Source organism: Capra hircus, chromosome 19 (assembly GCF_001704415.2).
Source record: "Capra hircus breed San Clemente chromosome 19, ASM170441v1, whole genome shotgun sequence".
Lineage (NCBI taxonomy): Eukaryota > Metazoa > Chordata > Mammalia > Artiodactyla > Bovidae > Capra > Capra hircus.
In genome coordinates, this window is record NC_030826.1 from 20,154,582 (window position 1) to 20,173,721 (window position 19,140).

At 53.7% G+C, this 19,140-nt stretch overlaps 1 protein-coding gene across 2 annotated transcripts in view; it reads right to left on the minus strand.

The window, feature by feature from the left end:
• The window catches only part of SEZ6 (seizure related 6 homolog), a 48,163-nt gene that overhangs the window by 6,237 nt on the left and 22,786 nt on the right, over positions 1-19,140 (minus strand). For both annotated transcript variants that reach the window (XM_018064332.1, XM_018064333.1), the window contains exons 4-5: positions 6,543-6,738; positions 1,853-2,038 (exon numbers count right to left, since the gene is read on the minus strand). In XM_018064332.1, coding sequence (XP_017919821.1) covers positions 1,853-2,038; positions 6,543-6,738 — 382 coding nt within the window. The remainder of the gene's footprint in view (positions 1-1,852; positions 2,039-6,542; positions 6,739-19,140) is intronic.

Sequence of the window (19,140 nt, forward strand, 5' to 3'; positions counted from 1 at the left end):
AACCTTGTGCCTGTAGCAGGCCTTGTTAGCCAGGAGACAGTCTTGAGTCAGCATCACTACTACTGTCAAATAGTCCTGATTGACAGACTGACCCCTTTCCAGCACTGGTCCCTCTGGCCCGGGACGGCCCCCTCTTCCTTAGCAGAGGCTTGGCAGCTCACCCTTCCCCATCACCAAGGGCTGCTGAGTTACTTGGCCACAAGCCCCTGGCAGTTAAATGGGGCCAGAGAAGAAGTCGCAGGCAATAGGACTCTAGCTGGTCCCCGGTAGCACTTTCCTTTCCTGGAACTACAGCTCTGGACTCTGCCAGCTCTCAGAGACCAGGCCACTCTGGCCAAGACTCAGTGCCTTTGTCTCCAAGTGTTCAGACTGAAGAGTATTTTAACCTAATACAGCTCCCGGGGAAGGGGTGCTGGTGAGTTTCTTCTCTGCTTCTTTGCAGAGAGGACAGACTCGCCTTTCTGCTTGGTCTTGGAACGGCACTGCCCTTGAAATCTGACTATGCCCTGTCTTCCACTTAAATTCCTCAGTGGCTTCCTGTAACCCTCGAGATAAAGTCCAAGCTCAAGAGGGGGTTAGAGCCTTTTATAAAGCCGTCTCTCTTGGCTCGGCTGCAGCGCTTCCCGGCCCACTGTCTTCTTCAGGCGTGCCCCGCCGGCCCCCACTGTGGCGTGCCGCTTCATGTCTCTGCATCTCTGCATGCGCTGTTCCAGGAATCCATTCCACTGCCCGGAGCTCCGACATGCCCGTCACCCTTCCCTGCCTTCTCCTTGGGAAGCTTGTTTGACCTCCTTCTTCGTTTTCGAGCAGCTCTCCCCTACTCCCCCCGCTTGGATCTCCATGGTGCCCTGAGTTCGCCCCATCACAGCACCATCTGCCCTGAACTTCCTGAGTCGCTTTCCAGTCTTCCCGTCGAACAGAGAGCTCCTTGAGGGCAGAGCCCAGGTCTGGCTTATTCATACCCACTTTGGCCTGATGCCCAGAAAGAGTTTATAGGATGAAATAAGTATCAAAACCCCAAGATGCTTTCACCCTGCAAACAAAACACTCCATCTTCCTCTGTCAACAAGCCCCTCTTCACTGGCAGCAATCTCAGACTCTCCGATCACCCAGGACCAGAACCTGGGAGTCTCCTACGTACCCCCTTTCCCTCGTCGGGGTCTCTGGAACCTCTTCATTCCCAAAGTCATTGTCTAAATTCAAACCCTCTTGCCTGGCTGGCTGCGAGCTTTCAGACACCACCCGCCTGTCTCTCCTGAGGGACAGTTCTGAACCCCTCCCTCCTCGTCTCACAAAATGTCAACGGTTCTCCACCCAGTGTCTTGGCCTGACGTTCAAGGCCCTCCCACCACCCTCTCCCCATGTCTCAGGCCTCAGCCAAACCTGGCTGTTTTCTGTGTCCCTCAAACGCTCCCTCCCCTTGTCACCTTGGGTTCACTGCCCACACTGTTCCTTCCACTGAAACCCTCAAAGCTGCTCCCCCCAGGAAGCCTTCTAGGCACCCAGCTAGGAGCGACTGCTTCCACCCACTCCAGCCACTCTTTCTCTTCATCCGTGCTTTTAACTTCCTGCTCTGGAAGTTGGTGACCCAGGGCCTGTCTTCCTCCCTCATTTCCTAGAACTGTGGGCTCCTTGAGGGCGCAGTCCCTGTTTAATTCCACTCGGTATACCTGTGGTGCCTCCATACAGTAAGTGCTCAAGAAGTACAGATTGTGTAAATGCTACTGAGGTGTGAGGCCATTTTCTGGCTTCCTTATGGAGAGCAAATGGAGGTGCCAGACCGCAACAGAGAGCAGGGATGAGCCCCCACCTCACTTCCCTGTTTGGCACTGAGTCCCCGGGGGACACTCACCGATGCAGACCGGCTCCTGAGAATCCCAGAAGGGCTGGGTGGCGTTGAGACAGGTAAGGAGCCTGGCACCCTTCAGCTGGTAGCCGGTGGCACAGCGGAAGCGGGCACTACCTCCAGGGTGGAGGCTGGTGACAGTCACAGCTCCATAAGCTGGACGTCGGGGAAAGTGGCAGCTCAGGAGGTAGGCTGCAGAGAGAGAATGGGTGACGTGTGTGTGTGTGTGTGTGTGCGTGCATGCGTGTGTGTGTGTGTGTGTGTGTGTGTGTAAGGGGCTGAGTCATAGCCAGGGCAAAAGAGGCCTGCCCCAGCCTGCCTCGAGGTGTCAGAGGAAGCATCAGGAATTGCAGAAGAGACTCTGATCCCCTCCCCAGAAGGTGTCAGTGATACTTCCGCAGCCTGGGCTGGAGCAAGCACAGAGCTGGAAGTTGGAGCCTTGGGTTCCAAGCTTTGACACTCCAGGCAAGTTATATCTCCTTTCAGTATCCTGGTTTCCTCATTTGTTAACTGAGGTTCAAAATGTCAGCGCACTTTCAGGGTTCTTGTGAGAATAAATGGGGAGTATCTTATTCAGCTTGGTATCCCTGGAACCAAGAAATGTGTACTGAATGACTTATAGATGTGAAAGCACTCGAAATAGTGAAACGCCTATATTGATGTGAAGTATTGATATTATTTTTTCTGCAAGGGACAAAGATGAATTACAGCAGGAAACACCAAAGTCAAACAGTAAAAACTTTCCCGGTATTCACTGAGGAGTGCTAAAAACCTTGATGACAAGGGCTGTGGACTTCGAAAAACAGGAGGCATCCCGGATGGGGAAGCAGGATGCAACTTCAAGGAAGTTGTGGGAGGAACAAGTTGCCCTGGGAAACTTAACTTTTGAAACTGTCATACCAAATATAACCGAATGGTGGCAGCAAATCCTGTAAAACAGCCCAGCAAATCCCAATCCAGTGCCAAGCTGGGGCCTTAGCTAAAAATGGGGACCAGGGCTGAGAGGTAGGGAAGAAGGCCTTGGAGGGGTCAAGGAGAGCGGCTGAGTGAAGAGTCTGGGCTATGGAGCCTGAAAACCCTGGGGTGCTGGGAGAGATGAGGACCGTCTAGACTGAGAAACCACTCCTGGGTCTTGGGGTTGGAGGAGGCTCACCCTCACTTGATGGCACTAGGAGGATGGGAAGTGAGGTCCAGGCAGGAACTCTACTAGCCTCTGTGTGTCTCTGTATGAATATAAGAAAGGGCTGCTTCTGGGCAGACCAGGGTCCAGACACAATGTCAGTGCCAGAGCTTAGCTTAGTTGCTCAGTCGTATCGGACTCTATGCAAGACCCCATGGACTGTAGCCTGCCAGGCTCCTTGGTTCATGGGATTCTCCAGGCAAGAATACTGGAGTGGGTTCCATTTCCTACTCCAGGGGATCTTCCTGACACAGGGATCTAGCCCGCGTCTCCTGTGTCTCCTGCACTGTAGGCAGATTCTTTACCTTGAGTCATCACTAGTTTTGTGATTTTTACCTGGCCTGGCCTTAGTTACTAGGTCTGTGAAAAGGGGAGAGCATTCCTACTTATCCCTCTCTCACAGAGGTCTTAGAAGAATGGCCAGTGAGTGGTAGCTTATGATTGGCAGTCAGTTGTACGGGAGGCCACTGCTCAGGAGGTGGGCTTTGAGGTCAGACTGCCTGGGTTTGAATACAGGATCCTCTCCTTGCTATGCCACTTTGGGCAAGTTACCTAACTTCTCTGTGCCTCAATTTCCTTGTTTACCCACCCTGCATTCTGTTTGTTACCTGAGAAAATATAGGTGCAGTGTCTGAACCTTACATATTTGAACCTTCACTAATACTTCTGGGCAGGGAAAGTGAAAGTGTTAGTCGCTTAGTTGTCTAACTTTTTGCAACCCCATGGATCATAGCCTCTGTCCGTGAGATTTTCCAGGCAAGAATACTGGAGTAAGTAGCCATTCCCTTCTCCAGGGGGTCGTCCTGACCCAGGGATAGAACCGGAGTCTCCCTCACTCCTGGCAGATTGTTTGCCATCTGAGCCACCAGAGAAGCCCTGGCACAGAACAGCACCAGATGCTGTTATTGTTTGTAATTTTGATTAATAAAAGCACCTCACATCTGCATAGGAAAGGGAGTACCTTCCAGCTTCTAAAGTGCCTGCATGGGACTCCCATGGCGGTCCACTGGTTCAGGCTTTGTGCTTCCAATGCAGGGGACACGGGTTCGGTCCCTAGTTGGGAAACTAAGATCCCATATGCTGTGGAGCACAACCCAAAAAAAAAAAAAAATTGCCTTCACACTCTTCTTACTTGATGTCTACAACATGCTTAGGAGGAAGCTAGGGGTGATTAACTCGTTTTCAGGTGAGGAAAAAATTAAGGTTCAGAGAGATGGAGGGACTTGACCTGATCACACAGTCAGTAAGTAGTAGAGTGGGCATTTGAAGCTCCTGTCTCCAGAGCCCACTTGCTTTCTATCTCCCCTTTTCCACCTGCTTTCCCAGTTGAAGTAGAAATGTGGGCTCAAGAATCAGAGAAACCTGGGAGTAGTAATCAAGGCTGCCCTGGGTGGTGGTGCAGGGTGGCCACTCACAGTGATCTGGGGAGGAACCCGAGGTTGGGGTGGGATGGGACACTCTACCCAGAATGGAGGGGGAATGACACCCAGGGCGGTCTAGGTCATGAGGCAGATGGCATACTCAGCACTTGTATTTCCATCTTCCCCATAACTCTTGGAACAGAGACCCCCACCCCCATTTTCACAGACTAGGAAATGGGGCTGGTGTGAGGTGAGAGCAGGAGGCTGGGGGCAGACGATGAAGCCCCCAGACTCCATGGTGGGTAAAGTGCCGCTTCCCAGGACGAGCTTCCTCATGTTGCCATGACGACTGTTCCCGGGGAGCCTGCATCACTGCAATCTGTTGAGCTATTTTCTCCCTGGCATCTGTTTCTGGGGCCAAGTCCGGTGCCAGGAATATTCAGGAGGGAGGAGGGGGATGCCTGGCAAGGCCCTCTGCTTCCTCACCCTGCCTGAGGCTGTGGGAGGGGAGCTGGAACTTGGTTCTGCAGATGAGACCCCTGCCTCATGATCTCCAACATTCTCTTGGACAGCTCTGGCAGGGCTGTGGGTCCGGGGCCCCTCACCCCCTCTTCTGGCACCCTCTTTCTCCAGCCTGGGGAGATGCGCGTATGAGCGCACGCTCCTCCTGTTCCCATCTCTGGGATCAGGGCTAATTACAGGCTATAATTAGGGGAATTACACTCATTAAGGAAAGAGCTGATCATTGACAAAAACTGGGCTGAGGAGGGAGGGCTTCTGGGAACTGAGAAAGACGCAGGACTGGGCCAGCTTTCCCGGCCCCTCCTTGGGGTCCGCACCCCTCACAAGCCTCCACCTTGCTGCATTTCAGCCACCTTTGTCTGGCCCAACAGAGAGAAGGTCCGAGGATTTGTGCAAAGGAATCTGTAGCTACCGAGGTTACCGTGGCGTGAAATTATGCCTGCTGCTAGGGAGGATTGATGAGCCATTAGGGAGGCTGGCCGGGCTGCCGAGATGTCACCCTTGCCTCAAGGCAAGCTGGTCCCTTGTCTCCGACAAGCCCCTGGCCAACCCCTGATGACCACGAGGCTCCCTATTGCCACACCAGACTGCTCCCCCAGTTTAGGTAGAGAGGCCAGAAAGGCGTGGGTACTTCTTAGGCGGAGGACCAAGCATCCCCATCTCCAGAGGAGTGGGGAAGTGGTCCCTGGTGATGAAGGCAATTGTTCTCATCAATTATCTCCCTATTAGCACTCCCCAGTCTGAACTGGTTACCTTGTCACAGCAGTGCAAGGGATCAAGGAGACTGTCTGGGGAAGAAGGGGCCAGGAGGGATCCTGGGGGGAGAGGGACAGAGCTACTTTTCCTCCCTTTCCCATCCTGCCAGTTCTTTAATATAGTTTCCGGTTTTCTCATGAATGAGTGCTAAAGCAGTTGTCCACCATGGTTTTGTGGACTCGACATTTTGGTCTCATTTCACAATGGAGGAAAAGAGGTCAGAGGGTTAGAGAGGTCAAATGACTTGCACAAGGTTGATAGCCAGGGGGAAGGAGATTCAGACGCAGATCTGCCTTTCTCTTGAGTCTGTGATTTTCCTATTACGTCATGCCATTCTCCTATTTCCAGAGGTATTCTGAGCTGACTGGGACATGGGCCAGCTCCAGGGTGGGTGAGACAGTTCAGGAAGGCCAGGGTGGTAGGTAAGGACCTCTAGATGGTCAGCTGTCAAGCCCCTTTGACCTTGACCCCCTTGCATTTGGGAAGCAGGCTTCTGTTGTTAACTGCCTGTTAAGTGTTCGCCTGCTGCGGAGATTCTGAATTCCTTGAGGGTAAGGACTGCGCTGGATCTTAATACTGCCAGTCTCCAACACAGGCCTGGCAAGGAGCAGATGCCTAGGAAAAGCTGACTGAATGAATGAGTGAGTGGCAATGGACACACCCGGGGCTTTGATTCTGTGTCAGTCCCCTTTTGGGACGAGTTCTCTGGTGGGTGGTAGGTGGAGGAGGGAATGTCCTGGAGGTATCAGATGGGCCATACTCACCCCAGTGTATGTTACTAGCCTCTCCGTGTTCCCCCCCAGACTGTAATAGCACCAGAGACCCCCAGTAGGGCAGCCAGTCTGGACTGGTCCTACCCTCAGCTCCCCAGGCCTACCTTGGTAGTGGAAATGAAAGGTGCCAGGCCCAGCAGGGGGTGGGAGGCTCTGGAACCTCAGGGCTGCCTGGTGGGTGGGGCTGCGGATGACTTGGCCCCTCAGCAGGAAAGACTGGTTGGCCAGGGGCAGTGGGTCAGACCCCCCGAGGCCCTCCACGGTCACGGTCTCACCCTCTCGGAGGCTGATGTTCTGGACCTGCCCATGGGATAGACAGAGCAAAGCAGAAGGGTCAGGCTTCTTTTTACTGATTGAGCTCTGCTGCCCTCAGGCTCCTGCAGGCGCCGAGGCATGGCCAGTCCTCAGTGCCCCCTGGGCATTGGAGCCCCCAGCCTGGAGCTAGGCCCTTCAGTGAAGGAAGAGCTCATTTTACCTCCCAGTAACCCTGTGGAATGGGACCTGAAGTTCAGAGATATTAGGTATATTATTCAAGGTCACAGATTATAGGGCTTCCCAGGTAGTGCAGTGGTAAAGAATCTGCCTGCCAATGCAGGAGATACAGGGGACACAGGTTTGATCCCTGGGTTGGGAAACTCCTGGAGAAGGGAATGGCAACCCACTCCAGTATTCTTGCCTGGAGAATTCCATGGACGGAGGAGCCTGACAGGCCACAGTCCATGGGGTTGCAAAGAGTCAGACACGGCTGAGCACACACATGCACGCACTCAGAGATTAGTAGAAGTGGGATTTGTAAACACATCTGGAGAAGGGAAAGGCTACCCACTCCAATATTCTGGCCTGGAGAATTCCATGGACTGTATAGTCTTCAGGGTTGCAAAGAGTCGGACACGACTGAATGATTTTCACGTCACTTCACTTCTGTTTTCCAAAACTTTTCAACTACACCATATGCTTCCTGTCCCTTCCTTGCTTGAGGCTCAGTTTTCTCATCTGTAAAGTGGGGATGTAATGGGTGGGTTGAACTAAGTGGTGTCCAAGAGCCTGGCCAGCAAGGTGGGGTCTTAAACATCAGACCTATGAGCCCAGTTTCCCCTGAAAATCCCATGTTGGATGCCTCACAGGCATCTCTCACCTAGTCTGCCTCAAACTGAGCCACCCTCTTCACTTTCCTCAACTAGCAGCTCTCCTGGCTCTCTAGCTCAGGGAATGACCTCACTATCCATCTGCAAGCCCAAGTTAGAAACTAGCATCTTGCCTCCTGCCTCATATTCCACATCCAATCAGTCATTCCATCCTGTCAACTGGCCCCCAGCTCTGTTCACTGCCCACCTCCCCACAGTCCTCACCTGGACCAATGCAGCAGGCTCTTGCCAGCCTTTCTGCCTGCAGGGCTTACCCCACTCTTCCCTCTACATCAATATTATCTGAACTGCAGCCAGTGAATAGCCCTGATCTGTGGCTGCTCATGGTGCTTTCTTATTTAAATCCTCTGTGACTTTCCAGTGAGCCCACAAAGACCATAGTATCTAGCCCGAGCTCTTTGCTGTGGCCCTGGGGTCCCTGCCCCACTTGGCCCCTGATGACTGCTCAGCCTGGTCTTACACCACACCCCTCCCTTCTGATCATTTCCTGTCTGTCACAGGCCCCTCTGCCATCGCTCCAATCCTTAGTCCTTCAATCCCTGGAGCATCCTTCTGGGCTCTATGCCTTCATTCAGTCAAACAAGGATTGGACAGCAACAGAGTCTGCCCAGAGGAGAAATGGTAGTGATAGGATTAGAATAGGGTCGTTAAACAGGTAGCTATAGAAGTCCCAGTAGGAGACTATGGATAGAGCGGGGAAACCTAGGAAACTTTGGGACACCACTGTAAGTTAATGATCACTCAAGAAAGCTACTGGAACATTGTGAAATGAAGCAAGCTTGCTTAAGCATAAAGCCATAAATAAAAGCATGAGACATGCCCCAGGCCATTAGGTAAAGGGGAAAAAAACAACAACAACGAACAACCTTCTACTGTTTTGAATAAGTGCTATGATAGTCCAAAGAATTGATGCTTTCGAACCATGGTGCTGGAGAAGACTCTTGAGAGTGTCTTGGACAGCAAGGAGATCAAACCAGTCAATCCTAAAGGAAATCAACCCTGACTATTCGCTGGAAGGACCGATGCTGAAGCTGAAGCTCCAACAATTTGTCCACCAAGAGCTGATGCATTGGAAAAGACCCTGATGCTGGGAAAGACTGACGGCAGGAGGAGAAGGGGGCAACAGAAGATGAGATGATTGGATGGCATCGTCGACTCAATGGACATGAGTTTGAGCAAGCTCTGGGAGGTAGTGAAGGACAGGGAACCCTGGTGTACTGCAGTTCATGGGGTCGCAAATAGTCAGACACCACTGAGTAACTGAGCAACAACAATGATAATCCTAGTTTGACCTCATAGGATCAAACACTCTCCTGCCTGATATGAAGGCACAACTGGTGATGTAAGCCTGACATCTTCTCAAAGAAGGCAGTCTTTCTCCCTCCCTCACTTTCCTTTGACTACAAAATTGTAGCCTACTTAATCCTCGGGGCGGAGTTCCCTCACCTGCCCACTTGCGTCTCTTACAATAAATCCTATATCAATAAATCTACTTCTTGCCTATCACTTTGACTCTCGCTGAATTCCTTCTGCAGTGATTCACAAAGAATCTGACCTTCATTACGTTCTGAAACCAGGCATGTGACCTCAGTTGGAAGATCACGGGTTTCAGATGGGTTTGAGTCCTGGCACTGAGATGGGATCAAATCCCAGTCGTAGGTGAATGGTTTCAGCTCAGGTGAGTGTATGGTCTGGTAAAGAAGCATTGGATTAGGAGCCCAGAGGTCTGGGACCTAATTCTAACCATGTAACTTTGGCCACCTCATGCGAAGAGTTGACTCATTGGAAAAGACTCTGATGCTGAGGGGATTGGGGGCAGGAGGAGAAGGGGATGACCAAGGATGAGATGGCTGGATGGCATCACGGACTCGATGGACGTGAGTCTGAGTGAACTCCGTGAGATGGTGATGGACAGGGAGGCCTGGCGTGCTGCGATTCATGGGGTCACAAAGAGTCAGACACGACTGAGCGACTGAACTGAACTGAATCTTGGACAAATATGCCGACTATTTGAGCTTCAGTTTCTTCATCTATAAAATGGCCTACTGTGAATCTTTGCTACTCAAAATGTGGTCCCTGGGCCAGCAGCATCAGCACCACCCAGGAGCTGACTCTCAGATCCCATCTAAGATCTACTAAATTATCCATTGCATTTTAACAAGGGGGTTTCTCAGGTGGTGCTAGTGGTAAAGAATCCGCCTGCCGATGCAGGAGACGCAGGAGATGTAGGTTTGATCTCTGGGTTGGGAAGATCCCTTGGAATAGGAAATAGCAACCCATTCCAGTATTCTTGCTGGAAAATTCCACGGACAGAGGAGTCCGGTGGGCTACAGTCCATGGGGTTGTAGAGTCGGACACGACAGCACATGCACGCACACTTTAACAAGACTTCCTCTGTGATTCCAAGGCACCTATCAACATAGTTTCCAAAGTGAAAGTGTAAGTGTTAGTTGCTCAGTCATGTCCGACTCTTTGCAACCCCATGGACTGTATCCCCTCAGGCTCCTGTGTCCATGGGATTCTCCAGGCAAGAGAGGCAACAGGTTGCCATTCCCTTCTCCAGGGGATCTTCCTGATGCAGGGTCTCGGGTCTCCCACATTGCAGGCAGACCTTTCCAAGGTCCCTAGTATGTTGCTTCGAGGCAGGACTTTCAGGGATTATCCACTTGGGCTAGGTAAGTAGCATCCAGTGAGTCACCAAATCCCTCCTAATCTTATGTCCCAATATTCCAGTTGACTCCTCTCCACCCTTCCGTCTCTATCTTAGCTCTGATTACTACTGCCAGTACCCCAGCCCTCCATTGTTTCCCACCTGACCGTCACCCTGTCCATTCCCAACTCGTCTCCTGGGCCCTGGCTGTCCCTCATTGGATCATGGCTCTCTTCTACCCAAAGCTGTTGGTAATTTCAGATTGTCCACAAGACAAGGTCCAAACCTCCCAGCTCACTGTTGACTTCGGCAGCTATGCCAGTCTCTTACCTTCACTGAGGCCACAGGCCATGCTCACTCCCCTCCTCTGGGCATTTGCATGCCCAAGATCCTGCCCAGGAGATGCCTGCCCTTCTTCCTCTCCTGCTGAAGCTGCTCATTCTTTCAGGTCTCAGGGCCACCATCCTCTGCCTCTGAAGCCAGGGCAGTCAGTTCCTTTACTTCAGGCCCTCCCCACCTGTCCTCTATCTATTAAAGCCTAAAGGTAGCGTTTGGGGTCACAATGTCCTCTTCACTGGGGCTTCCCAGGTGGAGCTAGTGGTAAAGATCCCACCTGCCAATGCAGAGACATTAGAGTCATGGGTTCAATCCCTGGGTCGGGAAGAACCCCTGGAAGAGGGCACGGCAATCCACTTTAGTATTCTTGCCTGGAGAATCCCACGGACAGAGGAGCCTGGAGGGCTACAGTCCATAGGGTTGCATAGAGTCAGACACGACTGAAGCGACTTAGCACGCACACATCCCCTTCACTGGCCAATTGCAATAAACATGTATGGAAAGGGTGAATGGGCGGGTCGCTGGATATATATCACTTGCCAGAGGCTGCTGAGAACAGTGAGGTCCGAGGACAGAGCTGTGCTAGGCTCTGAGCCCCTCAGACTATGGGTGCTGAGAGCAGAGGTGCCCTGCAGAACACCCCTGCCTGGGAGCAAAGACCTGGGGGATCTTAGGGGCCGAAGAGAAGGCCCGAGGCAGAGATGCTGGGCCGGAAGTGCCGCTCCTCCAAGAGCAGCTCAGGGCATGTTTGGGTGGAGGCTGATGGACCATCTGCCAGGGACAGTCCTCAGGGAATTCCTGCAGCAGGCGGAGGCTGGAGGAGGTCCCCTCAAACTTGGAGATTCTGTGATTCTCGAGTTGGGCAAACAAGACTCACACACGTGGAATCTGTAATTACCGAGAGATGCCAGGCAGCATATAATTCTGCCTTAAGTGGGACTGAACGCATGCAGCAGGAATCCTCTAGGGGAGAGTGGAGGGGTTGTAGGCTGGGGGGGGAGAGAGGCTGGAGCAGGTGGGTCTGAGAGTGCTTCAGGGGGCGGGGCGGTACTAGGAGGAGGAGGAGGAGGAGGAGGAGGAAGGGATGACATCACTGCAGGGAAATTGCTAAGGAAGCAAAGGCAGAGAAATACACATGAATTTAGCACTTTTCCTAGTTCCCCTAAGCACCCTTTTGACCCCAGCTTCCAGTTCCCGACCCTGCTGTTTAGCCAGCAACAGCAGCAGCAATACCAATAATTACCATTCACAGAGCACCTACCATGTGTGAAACCTTGGATGAAATATTATTTCATCCTTACCACAATTCTATAAGGAAGGTAGGTGGTAAAATCCCCTTAAGTAAACAGAAGCTGGGAGAGGCTAAGGAGCTTTGGAAAGGTCGCACAGGTGTTAAGTAACAGAGCCTTCCTTGCTGGAGGCCAAGGCAGCTCCCTCCCTCCCAGCCTCATGGAGGTGTCACCTGCAGACAGATTTCTAGACATCTTTATTCCCAGGCCCCAGGTCTGTCAGGTTTAGCAGGGACGTGGTTTTGGGCCAGGCTGGGATTTTTTTCTAAGGTGTTGAGCCGTCTTTCCCCTCAGAAGCCTGTTGTTTAGTTGCTAAGTGGAGTCTTACTCTTTTGTAAACCTGTGGTCTGTAGCCCTCCAGGCTCCTCTGCCCATGGGATTCTCCAGGCAAGAATACTGGAGTGGGTTGCCATTTCCTTCCCCAGGGGATCTTCCTGATCCAGGGATCGAACCTGTATCTCCTGCACTGGCAGGTGAATTCTTTACCACTGAGCTACCTGGGAAGCTCTCAGAAGCCTGTAAAGCTGGGAGAACTGGGAGCTGAGATCTCTGTCCCTCTCTGATCTGGGGAAGGCATGCTCCCCTCAAAGCTGGCCTGGTGGTAGGGTTGCCATGAGAGCATGGGGTGGAGTGGGCCTGATTACTCGGGGCTCTTATCCAGAAGGCACCCTGTTCTCCCAGTGGCTGTCTAGGCAGCGCTGGCCCCTTGGGTTTCAAGCACCCACTTGCAGGCCTGCCACCGTGGCCGGATGTAATTTGTCACCTGTTTGAGGGCCAAGCCTGACAGGGGCCAGACAGGGCTGGGTGTTATACAAGGGGGGTGATGAAGTCTTGATGTAATTTGCAGGCATCTGAAGAGCTCAGGAGATAGATTGAAATGTCAGCTCTGCTCATGAGGGCTGTCTTCCCACACCCCTAGCCAGTGACAAGAGGGGAGCTGGGGACCAGGCCAGAGCAGACAGAGGCAGGAGGAGGCGAGGACAATTCCCACAGGACCCTGGGCTGTCTAACCCTGCCTGGCTTCCCGCAGACTGGCGGTCAGTTCAAGGAAGGAAATAGGGCTGCTTTGAGGGGGCTGACTCTGTCCTGACTCCTTCCTGGATGGGAGATGGGGAGGATTTAGGTTGCCCTCTGCCAACCCCAGACTGTCATCCTTGCCTGGCCTCTCTGTCCCCATGGAAGCTGCCAGTCGGTCTCCAGAACACACTCTAATGTTATGACTCACAAGCAGGATCGTACCACAAGGCTTTGCACACTATCACCTGAGTCTAAGCCTGTAGAGGCAGGCCATGAGCTCAGGGATGACTCATGTGCAAGCCCCTCCCCCAGCACTTGAGTCCCACCCCCAGTGGCTGACCACAGCCCTTGCTCCACTGCACTATCCTGGTCACCAACAGCCATGAGTGTACTCTGACATAAGCCCAGTGCGTGCACGTCCGTGCATGCGTGCACGTCAGTGCGTGCGTGCACGTCCAGTCACTTCAGTCGTGTCTGACTGTTTGCGACCCTATGGACTGTAGCTCGCCAAGCTCTTCTCTATGGGGATTCTCCAGACAAGAACACTGGAGTGGGTTGCCATGCCCACCTCCAGGGGATCTTCCTGACTCAGGGATCGAACCCGTGTCTCTTATGTCTCCTGCATTGGCAGGTGGGTTCTTTACCACTAGCGCCACCCACTGCATGCACGCTACTCCCTACAATACATGAGCTGGCACATGCATGTCCACGCACATGTGTTCCCTTGTGTCCATGTGTCCCTCACTCCAACAGTAGTAGAATCACAGTTCTTTCCATGAGATCCTTTACAGTTTTCAAAGCTCTTTCACACCCATTATCCTCTCAGCTCTCACAGAACCTCAATAAAGGAGGCAGGGAGGCTGTGGTTACCTCCACTCTATACAGAAAGGAATCTTGTGATCAGAGAAGTTGAGAGGTTCTCTTTGGGTCACACAGTGAAGCTGAGGCAAAGCCAGGACTCCAGGCCAGGACTCTAGCTTCCTGGCCCAGTGCTGTGCCTTCACACATGTATCCCAGGCCTTTGCCCCCACACTGGGAGAATTCCAGTGAGGGTCCTAAAGGAGCAGGCAGGGCAGGGCTGAGGAAAGGGGTGGTGGATGGAGCTTTTCAATTGTTCCCAGCTGAACTCCCTCTTGGAACAGGCCAGTTTTCTGGGCTAGGGGAAGAACAGGGGTTCTAGAATCTTGGGATCAAATCCAAGCTCCGTCACTGACTAGTTGATAGGTCCTTGGGCAAGTTCACATGACCTCTCTGAGTCCCAGTTTCGTCTGTGAGTTGGGGTTGTAAGGATTATGTTAGATCCCACCTATACGGGCTCAGCACAGAGTGGGCAGAGCATCTGCAGTCTCCTTCCCCTTTTTTGGAGTGACCCTGGCCCTATCTGGGCTGTGGGCCACCTCCCCTCAGCTGGGCCAGGGCTCTGCCTGAGAGGTATGGTACCTGAGAACCACCCTCTCCCTGGCCCAGGTTCTGAACGTGAAAGTCGCTCAATCGTGTCTGACTCCTTGCGACTCCATAGACTGTAGCCTGCCAGGCTCTGGAATGGGTGGCTATTTCTTTCTCCAGGGGATCTTCCTGATTCAAGGATTGAACCAGGTGTCCCACATTGCAGGGGGACGCTACTGTCTGAGCCACCAAGGAAGCCAGCTGCTAGCAAGCAGGAAACAGGGTCAAGGGCCTGAGGTGCCACCGCCCAGTCTGACCTGTGAGGGAGTTTCTCGGCCAGAAAAGGAGCCATACGCAGAGGGACTGGCATGGAGGAAGGACACTTTTATGTCATCTGGTTCAACTTCCTTTCACAGAAGGGGACAGAGGCCTAGAGGCCAGGGGCTTAGCCCCATGACGGAGAGATGGGCTGCAAAGGCAGGACTGGGAGCCCAGTCCTATAGCTTCTATGCCCTTGTCTTAACTGATGCTTGTCTGCAAACCCTGATGGCATAGGGTCTGCTTTAGGGATGGGGAGAAGGGCCTAGATCCATGGGGCTAGACCTGCTGCTCCCTTATGACCCGCCCTCCCCCCCCACCCCCTGCCTTCACATGGGCCTTCCTGGAGCCAAGAAAGAGAGGTTGCTGAGGAATTTCACTGCTCTGCCCCACCACGTATGCCTGCATCAGTCCTGGTCCTCGCCTGGGAGGATAGGGGGTTCTGCTTATCAAATTGGCAGCTGGCCTGGCCTGGGAAAGCAGCGTTCCAAAGGGGCCACTCGGGGCACCAGGGCAGGGATGGTGGGCAGCTGTGCCCAGGCTCCAGATGGTACAGACAGCCGTCAAGCCAAGATGGGGCTGGCAGTGGGAAGGCTCTTGGAATGCCAAGAACAGTGAGAGACATGAGCCAGGCCCAGAAAGGCCTGGAGCCCTCAGGGGAGACTGGCTGCCTGGAGAGGAAATGGGACCCACATGGGCTACAGAGTTCAAGCCCATCCATCTGAAGGGGCTTCTGTGGATCTGTCTAAAAAGAGCCTAACCCCATGCCAAACTCCTGGTCGAAACAGGCAAGCTTCTTCCTCCCTGGCCTTCTTCCTGCAGGCAGCTCAGACCCTCACTCTCGGAGGGCACAAGGAGCACCCTAAAGGGAAGTGGTCCAAGCCATGGGGAGCTGGGAAAGTAGAGATTCTAGAACCCTGAGACTGTTCCTCATAAAGGGGGGATTGAAAGGGTCTTGCCTAGGGCGCCAGTCTTTAGCCAGGACTCTGGGCACATGGCAGGGGCTCAGCATGGTGCCAGGCTGACCAGCGCAGGGCTGTGATTTATGGGTCTTTAAGACGTTCCTCTCCTCCCGTGGCTCCTCCCATCCCCCTTGCCAGGATTCCATCCCTTTCACCTAGTGTGAGCCATCTCTGTGAACTCATGGAGGGGTAGGCAGAGGCTTACCCACGATGGGGAGAAGCCACAAGCCTAAAGGAGCAGCGGGCCACCTCCTAGGTGTGCCAACAGTCTCACTCATCTCGCTGCCAATGCCCAGCATGACTTGGCCCAACATCCAGCTCTGAGCAGGAGGGCATTTTATGCTGACCTAGCCTCTGGCAGGAGTGCCATCGAGAAGCCCTGAAGCCTATCTCCTGCTCCTCTGCAATAAAGTCACCTGTCCAAAACTGCCAGGGCAGGCTTCAAGGGCCAGTCTGTCTTACCTGTCCTTTCCTCCCCAGGCTTGGCTGCCGGCCTCTCATCCTTCAGCCTTCAGAGTAGGTATCGTCACCTCCCAGAAGCGTTCCCTAACCAACCCCCCTACTCTGACTGCTGGCTGAAGGAGTGTGCCCCGTCCTAGAATTCCTATGGTCCTCTGTGCTCCCCACTCCCATCCCCAACAGTACTGTGCACTTTATGGTCATTGGTGGTGGGGTTTTTTTGATGGTGGTCATCATTTTTTATTTCTGTCTCCCCCACTAATTGTGAAGATCTGTGTCCCCAACGCCCAGCACAGAGCCTGGCACATAGTAATTGCTCGATCTGTATTTGTGGAACAAATTCATTCATCAAAAAACATTAGTTAATGATTAACGGAGTGACCTTGGGCAATTCCCTTTCCATGATGGCCTCCGTTTTTCACATACCCATTGGGTATCGGTCTGCAGTGTCAGTAATTCTTCAGGTCCCCAAGTGGCCTGTGTGGTGCTCCCAGGAGGCCTGGATAGGAGCCAAAGTGGCCGGAACCGGCCATGGAAGAACCTTAAATCCTGCTTCAGCGCTGGCTGACTCTGTGTCCCTCCCCACCTGGCCCTCCCTGCCATGGCCTCAGACTCTGTCTCAGCCCATCAGCTTGACAGGGTCCCCAAGGGCTCTGCCCAGTGATGGGGGAGTAGAGGGCGCGGCCAGCATCTGTCTGCTACATGTCTTGACAGCCATCCAGGGCTGTGGCAGGTCTTCCTCTCAAGGTTGCCTGGTAACAGCTTTTGCATCTGATGAAAAAAAAATGTGGCAGAACCAGACAACAGACACGGGGTTTCCTAGGGCTTAGGTGAGGGGGTGGGTATCCGGGGTGGGGCAGATGCCTGGGCCAGGGCCAGGGCAGGCAGAGCCCGCAGCATCTCACCTCACTGAGGAGAGTACCAGGACGCGGCCCAGCCTGGCCTAGTGGGCGTCAGCGGGGGTGGTAGGCTTGGGGGACAGGTAAAGCCAGCCCAGGCCTGCAGGGGGGCAGCCAGCCTGGCATCTTCCCCCCACTACTGCATGCCCCACACCTGCAGCTGGCGCCTTTCACCCGGTGAGCCACAGCCGGTGCCACCACTCATTAGGTGATGATGTTACATTAATTACCTTAATTAAGCGGCACTGAGAGCTAATGGCTTGGGGGTGGGGGCTGTTGGTGACTGCTCCTAATTACCCTCCCAGTCAGACCAGAGTGAGGGGCACAGGGCTTGGCAGAACAGGAGCAAACAGTTACAGAAAGAAGGGGAGGGGCCCACCAGGGGTGGGAGAAGGTGCCCCCTCCTCAGGGTCTGGCTCAGAGACCTGGACCTGCCCTCCCCAGAGGGGAGGGTGCTGCCCCAGGACAGATGAGCTGACTCTCAGCCCAGCTCCAGGGGCTCTGGGATGTGTAAGGGACAGGCCAGGAAGGGAAGACAGCCCAGTGGTGCCCTGCTCCCCTCCCAGACTCCTCCTCTGCCCCTTCCCTGGCTCCTCCGTGACCTGCCTGATTCCCTGTACTGGGCTGAATGCCTCTCCTCTCCACCTCCATTCAGTCTCCAGAGTCACATCAAATGTCACCTCATTCCTTCCCTCCTCCATTCATTGGTCCATTTCATTCAATCAGCCCATGGAGAAGCCAGTCTGGGCCCTGTATTTCAAGGCACCCCTCAAGGAACTCAGAGTCTAGCTGGGGAGGGGCACAGCTATAAACACACCCATTGGAGACAGAGTAATGAGCTAGGATGGGAGATACCCCAAGCTCTGGGGATTAGGAGAGAATTCCCAGGAAAAGTGAGGCCAGATTAGAGTCCTAAGGGAAGGGATAGGAGGATGCCTCTTCTGGGCAAACGGACCAGCAGGTGCGATAGGAGCTTGTGAGGAAAGTGCGTTTGGTCTGTTCATTAGCCGTAAGCTGTTTAATGCAAAGCAAGAGTAGAGAACAAGGGAGGAAACAGCTAGAGATGGGCCCAGAGGGACTGGCCTTGATTCAGAGGCCCTTGGGGAAGGTGTGGGAGGTAGGATCGATTTCATTTGAGAAAAATGACTGCAGTGTGGGTGGAGGATGGTAGGAGGGGGCAAGCATGAGTGGAGTGACCAGTGAGGCAGCCACTATATCATCAGGGGAGGGATGACAGAGGCCGGACCACATGGTGGCTGGGATGAGGGGGCAGCAAGCAGATCTGAGTTTGGGAGAGTGTCATGGTGATAGAACTCGGGCATGAGTTGGTGGACTCAGGGAAGAGGGAGAGGGAAGGGCCCAGGTTGCACAGCTCTGGTTGCACAGCTCCAGGGATGCTGTCTACAACGTACCATGGGGGTGCTGCTCTAGGTTTCTGATTGGTTGGGGCCAGTCTCTGAGGATAGGTGTAGAGTGTCAAGCAGGTTTAGGGGAACAAAAAGGAAGAATTGGGTTTGGAATATGTGGAGCCTGTGGGGCAGCCATGAGGACCTACAGGATCAGGTGTGGGGATTAAGAGAGAGCCGATGGCTCAAATGGTAAAGAATCCCCCTGGAATGCAAGAGGCCTGGGTTTGATCCCTGGGCCAGGAAGATCCCCTGGAGAAGGGCATGGCTACCCACTCCAGTATTTTTGCCTGGAGAATCCCATGGACAGAGGAGCCTGAAGCAGCTACAGTTCATGGGGTAGCAAAGAGGCGGACACAACTGAGCAACTAACACTTCACGCCAGGGGAGGGGTGAGACGGTGCAGGAAGGCAGGGGGCAGGGGGCAGGGGGCTGGGCGCTAGGTCTGACTCCCCCAGCAGCTGGTCACCTTGGATGGTGCAGCCATGTCTGTCTTTCCCACCTTTGCATCCCAGGAGCCAGCAGAGGGGGCTGACCGAGAGGGGCTGCTCAGAGGGTATTTGCTGAAGGGAATGAGTGAGTGGATACACATGCGAGTAAGGCTCCATGGCTCTCAGAGGCCCAGCCAGGCCACTCTAGTCCTCTTTGACTCAGACACGTGGATTCAGACACTCACCCAATTCTCTGCCCATCCATGGCTAGAGCCCCTCCTTGGGCTCTCCTGAGCTCCTGATTAAACCCCTGGGGGAAGATGATGGGCACACCTGCCCCTCCTGCCACCCCTCCCAGCCTCAGCGCTGCTGAGTGGGAACAGGAGCTCTTCACTTCCTGATGC